This window comes from Aplysia californica, unplaced genomic scaffold, assembly GCF_000002075.1.
Source record: "Aplysia californica isolate F4 #8 unplaced genomic scaffold, AplCal3.0 scaffold00754, whole genome shotgun sequence".
Classification (NCBI taxonomy): Eukaryota; Metazoa; Mollusca; class Gastropoda; order Aplysiida; family Aplysiidae; genus Aplysia; species Aplysia californica.
The window spans coordinates 92,315-98,949 of NW_004798024.1; the positions used below are offsets into that span (position 1 = coordinate 92,315).

Sequence of the window (6,635 nt, forward strand, 5' to 3'; positions counted from 1 at the left end):
TCAATATTTCTCTGTTTATTAAAGCTCTGGGAATAGAAAATTCACATTTGCAAATATATATTTCCATCATATAAAAAAGTTATGATTGCATAATGATAATTTGGATTTATTGAGTCAAAAGACCTAGAGATTACAAACATGAATCTTTTTTTAAATGTGTAATTTCCAGCAACATTTGTTTTCACCATCTGACCTACAACGTATAAATCACAAATACACTTGGCGGACAGAAGCAACAAACACTGCTGAACATTTTTGCTAAAATCTTCCCTCCACCAGACAACAAAAGCACCGAATCCCCTTTCACTTTCACATTGTGGTGTAGCGGTAAACTGTAGAACATTTCAAAAACCATAGACTAGAGGTCCTTGAATACATGCATGCAACAGTAACATTAACACTACAACAACATCTCAGAATCAGAGATCATGCCAACACAAACAGTATGAAAAATACAAATACCAACACAAACAGTATAAAAAATACAAATACCAGCGCAAACACTCAAACAGTAAGGATCGGAAGAAAAAAAAAGAATCGTTCCATGGAAACAGTCAAATCAAGAAAATTATTCACACGCAGGAGACCCAAGTTCCCATTCCTCTGCGGGGAGAATTTTTATCAAACGTCTTGAGTCTTTCTGCTGGAATGTTGTACCCCTCTCAGCCCGGGTTGGCCTGACAGGCATGATCTAAGTCCGCCTCTTGAAAGATTTCAATTGGTAGGCGTTAAAAAATTCAAGAAAAACAAAGTAATTTAAAAGAGTGTCATGGAAATAGAATGTCACTGGAATAAGTACCTGTGGTAGCTGTAGTCCTCTATCAGACAGGCATGGCACGGATACAGTATAACCTCAATAACACAAACTTTACGGGACCAAGAGACATACATGGGACCAGACCTACATGGTAAGTAGATTTCATGTTTAAGCAGAGAGCTGATGAAAAGAGCAAAACCAGGGAGACGGGGAGACAACTCTTTCTTCCTGTTCAGATCAGTTGCTAGGCCTTGTGGAACCTACTTCTATTCATTAATAACATCTGCCGAGCTGGCAACCCTTGAAGATTGAGATTTAAAAAACCCTAAAAAACCTTGTTTTCAACCACAAATGGATACCAAATACCATGACCACACAGAATGAGGTTAAATTGATTACTTGGTGGCTTTTCACGCTACTACCGGTACTTAATTTAAGAACAAAAGAAATAACAAAACATGGAATTGGATAAATCATAGCTGCCCAAAATTCCCTCATGTTGACATTAACACCAGTTCCGCCGAAATTTTTTTAGCGTGTGTGGCAGATTCAGCATAGCAATAAAGAGAAAAAGAACAAGGATTTGAGATCCTTACATGGTAAAAGAAATTTTGTCTACTGTGAAAAAAACCAGAGATAATATCAACAACTTCATTTATATATATCATATACGTTCTTACGTACAGAAGGAGAGTATTGACTTCCAAACATTTTTTTTTTAATGTGATAATGACAAACAAATACCACATAGGATTCCCGTCATCAGATGCATCTTCACTTTGACTTTGTTCCTTAATTGTCTCAGGGAGATAAAAATAACTCAAATAACCCAGGTCTTGCATATACCACAAATAAATTTCACTCGGGGGGGAAAGAGGGGGGGGCGGGGCGGGGACTCCTACAGTGCAAACAATGTTAAGGTTCGTGCTTGAAAAGAACGAGTCCCATCAGTTCTTATCACAGTACTGAGGCATGCCCTTGTTCTCCCACTGGAACTTCCATAGGGCGTGGTTCGTATGCTCCGTCACGTACACGATGTTGGAGTTTGGCTCAAAATGCACATTGCTCGGCTTGTCAAAAGGACACTTGATACGCTTGATGGGTTCGCCTCCGTCCGGACCAAACACTTCGATGTGCCCGGCACCCCAGTGAGCCACCAGCAAATTCCCCACATCGTCAAAGTCCATTCCATCTGGGCCACCTTCTTGCTCACAATCTGAAGCGAAATAAAAAACAAAAACAAAAAACAAACTCAACCTACGACAAAACTGTACTGGTCACTGAAGGGCTTACAAGAGAAGCTATACGGGCCGACAGATGAATTTAGCAGGACGGCCCAATTTATGACAGATACCAGACTTCAAGTGTGATGCGATCGAGAAGAAGAAGAAGAAGACTGAAGGGCTTTCAATGTTTTTCATTAATTTATTTCTCTCTCTCTCTCTCTTTTTTTTTTCATGCGTTGAGCAGTATCTATTATCTATTTGTGGTGGCCAAATTTTGCTATTCAAAAGGCTTTTTAATGGCTGCATTGACCGACATGCGGTTTTTGCCAAAAAATTCTTTAAAATTAAAATATTCTCCAGATCATGGCGCCCTTGGTTTTTTCAGTTTTGAGACAGTTTTGCTGCAAAAAGCTAAATTTCTTTATTTTGCCGATTGCTTTTGCAGGCCGACGCTTCTGTCTCTGTAATTTTAGAAAATCCGGAAGTGATATTTCGCGAGGCGCATTTTGTTTTGAGAATATAGATCTAGACCTTCTAATTTTTTGCATCTCTCAAGATTTATTTCCCCATTCCAGTAGAGTGTAAATATAGTAGGCCAATGACCTTTAGTTGATATTACAGCACCGATCATTCCTTTCATCGAAAGGGGGCCCAGCTTGTTAAAGTTAAAGTGGGAAACTAAAAAGGGCGACACAAGTGAAAATACACGAAGTTTTTATCGCTGAAATAAAGACACTTTCCAGAGTTTGACAAAAATCCTCAACCCAAACCAGAGCAATAAAGCTGCATCAGCCAGTCACATTCTCCGCCAACGTGTTTTGAAGTTAAGATGCTACTAACAAAATCAAATACAAATATATACAGTGGGTGTCGCATTCAACGAAGTCACATTCAACGAGAAGTCGGCTCCAACGAGGCAATCCTTAATCCTGGATTTTTTTCCTATATACCTCTTTGTATGTACGTCAGCTCCAGTGAGGTTGCAAACAGACAGAAATCACTTTCAATGAGGTCGTGATAACCAATTAGAAGCAATAAGCAGCTCCAAAAGCGAAGAATTTTTCTCCTTTCTCTCCATCTCACGCGAAGCACAAGGCCCATCCTCGATTCCTAACACATTGTATTGCTAGATCTAGTGTGCCTCCTAATATTAATATGGGCACCAAAGCCAAGAGGATGGGCGAGGGTTAGCCTACAGTAGGGATGGGAGGGGGAGGGTAGGAACGCGATGCGGGCTGTGTGAAACTGGATGAACTCTGGATGGGTAGGTCTAGATCGAGGCCTTCATTTTTTTCAATTTTCTTTTCTTCCCCTGATCAGAAAATCCAAGCTCCCACCTTTACTTTATGACTTAATGTAGATCTAGGCCTAGATGTGAGAGGGTATGTTTCCACACGAGAAGTGTTCCAGAAAAAAATTGTTTTAAAAAGCAGAAATGACGGTCAGAACACAGCTCAAACACGCGCAGACTGACGTTTGAGATTTTCGTCATCGGAGGGGAACAATTGTTTCAATTACTGGTATTGTTACATCACGTAATGTAATAACTTGTCTCCTTTCTTTTCTTTAGCTTTAGTCACGTTCAACGAGAGGTCGGATCCAATCAGGACAACAAGCCGGTCCCGGCAACCTCGTTGAATATAACACCCACTGTACTCTCATTTGCAGTGGTAAGATGGAAGAAAAATGTAAATGCCTTGTTTCGAAAGCAAAGTTCCACTGCATTCAGTTCATTTGAAGGAGACCAACAGAATACAAAATGAGGAAAGTAAATGAACAACGACCCATAAAAAAAATTAGTTTTAAGTGTAGGCTAATGTTACATGTATAAAATTCATTACAGGTGACAGTTGTTGTTTTGATCGATCCAGCAACAGCTGGGCTCTTCCCTTTACATCAAAGCCGACGATAAGATTGTTAAAAAGAAAAAGAATCATGGGAAAGTGAGTCTCTGATAGGTGGACTAGCCACTATCCCTACACATGACATCACAAAGATAAAAACAGCACAAAATCTTACCTGGTAGTTTTGCCCATTTTGTTTTATTGGCGACAGATCCAGGTCCTTGAATGTCGTAAGCCCAGAGGATTCGCGTCGGCGTTTCTGCCACTATGAGCTTTACCGGCAGCCCGTTCACGTCATGTACAACAGCTATACCGTTTGGGAATCTGAGTCCGGTGTCCAAATGAACCACTTTTCCCTGTGTCGTCAAGCAGTAAATGGAACCAAATCCTTCCTGTTGAGGATGATAAAAGCGAGTACAGTAGAAGGCTCCGCCACAATGAGAGTAGAAGGCTCCGCCACAATGAGAGTAGAAGGCTCCGCCACAATGAGGTTGACAAAAGATATTTTGCCCAGTTTGCAAATAGTAGGGAGGGCCAAAGGGGCATACACTTTTTGTGTAAAATCTTTGCCAATACTTAGGAAGTTAGGACCAAGTTACATTTTAATAGACGGGAAAAGGACCAGTTATTGAGTACCGGTAGTCTAGTATGTATAGTATAAGGGTAGTCTACTCAATCACATGAAAAGAGAAGAGAGAAAATGAAAAACGCCATGAAGGAATCTATTACACAATACAATGCATGATGAACTGGCTTCAGTACTTCAAATGCTCAGAATACACTACATCAGGTTAAATAGTAAAATCACACACATGGCACTACAGACTATGCTACACCAGTGGAGAGAAAACTGTAGGGCAGCCTTAGGGACAGAAAGCCGACTGAACAGTTTGAGCACACCACCAGACTGACTGTTTAACTGTCATCAAAAACGAAGAAACAGAAGAAGATCAAATAGTATCTTTTCCTGGTGAGCCTCACCTCCCCCCCCCCTCCTTTCAATGAGCCTACAGAACCAGCTGTGCCCAAGAGATCCTGTGTGTCAATCACAAGACATACATCGTCATATGACCAGGCGTGTGTTCGGTGCACAAAAGTGTAAATGCAGTCACACTAAGACACGTCTTCCATTCCATCTCTTGTAGAAATTGTAAGATTTAGTCAGGAGAAATACGCCTTGACCTGACGAACAGTCAAACCTGCTGTGACAACCACCTGTGTCCAAAACAACCATTTGTACAAATGAAAACTTCCCATCTTGCAGAGTTGTTTTTTTTACATCACAGCGACACCGTCCAAGACATACACCTGTCTCAGACAACCACTTTTCTTCTACATATAAAACAAAGGACGGCTATTTTGTGCAATTTTAACTTTATTCTGTATTTTTATACGTCGTACCTAGGCGAGATCAAGGGGAAGACCACGTGGAACCTGGAGAAGAGTCGAGGAGATGGATGTACAGAAAAGTGGGAAGACGTGGAGTGACATCAAGCGACTAGCCCAGGATAGGGAAATGTGGAGAGTGTTTGTTCGTGGCCTATATCCTGATCCAGGGTGAGAAAGCCAATGATGATGATGATGACCTAGACGAGAGAGAGAGTCTGAGCAGTGGGTCTATTTATATCCCCCTGACCCACTGGGGGTAGTCTGATGTTTGTGCTGCTCTTTCTCACTTTAAACAAACTTTTGCGCGAGTCAAACGTCTGCTCTTATCTAATTGGTCTCATCAGCCACAGCAGAGACCACAAGTCGTCAAACGTCTGCTCTTATCTAATTGGTCTCATCAGCCACAGCAGAGACCACAAGTCGTCAAACGTCTGCTCTTATCTAATTGGTCTCATCAGCCACAGCAGAAACCACAAGCCGTCAAACGTCTACTCTTATCTAATTGGTCTCATCAGCCACCGCAGAAACCACAAGTCATCAAAACCTTTAAATTCTTCAAATTCTTCTATTTAACAGGAGAAAAATTCTCCTATATGCGGATGCATTGGTCATCGTCAGACGTTGACAGACAAGCTATAATTATCTGTATTTTGATCATGCACAGAAAAAAATTAATACCTCGAACGATCTCAAATATTCATTTGGCGCTATGTCACCAGCTGGTGCCGTGACCCACAGGTTCCCGGTATAGTCGAGGCTGCAGTCATTACAGCCCTGCATGGTCCTTCCTCCCTCGTCTACTCTTGCCACCTGTACAAGAAATTATGTTGAAAGTGAACAAGAAATAAGATTAACATTCTTTTTAAAATCACCATTCTGTCATTAAGTCCCTGTGCAAATCCTTGAAGTAAAAAAATAAGAATAAACTAGCAATAAAAGGTTTCAACATAACAAATAATACAATATAATGTAATAAGAAGTGTGGATGGATATTCATGCCAGACAAAGGATTGAAGATTTCTTTGATATAAAAAAAAAAGTATGATACAGAGTATAATTTTGTAAGAACATTTCTCTAATGTATTAAGTGAATGATAATCTATATAAAATGAATACAGTGTAAGAGAAACAGCATTTGGACAAAAATCCCCCAGCATCATAAGCAGTACTCAAAGGTATTTTGACATCAGCGTAAAAAGACAATTTCACCGATGTTAACAAACCCTGACAAAAGCACCCTTAACCCCATCCGTACGTCGTGTTTTACTTTCGTATCCATACGACGTGGGGAACTCTGTGCCACCACTTAACCCCATCCGTACGTCGTGTTTTACTTTCGTATCCATACGACGTGGGGAACTCTGTGCCACCACTTAACCCCATCCGTACGTCGTGTTTTACTTTCGTATCCATACGACG

At 40.7% G+C, this 6,635-nt stretch overlaps 1 protein-coding gene across 1 annotated transcript in view; it reads right to left on the reverse strand.

Annotated features, from left to right (window-relative positions):
* The window catches only part of LOC101854446 (diisopropyl-fluorophosphatase), an 8,200-nt gene continuing 1,565 nt past the window's right edge, over window positions 1-6,635 (reverse strand). Inside the window, exons 2-4 of the mRNA XM_005109189.3 lie at window positions 5,895-6,026; window positions 4,003-4,219; window positions 1-1,973 (exon numbers count right to left, since the gene is read on the reverse strand). Coding sequence (XP_005109246.2) covers window positions 1,705-1,973; window positions 4,003-4,219; window positions 5,895-6,026 — 618 coding nt within the window. The 3' untranslated portion in view covers window positions 1-1,704. The remainder of the gene's footprint in view (window positions 1,974-4,002; window positions 4,220-5,894; window positions 6,027-6,635) is intronic.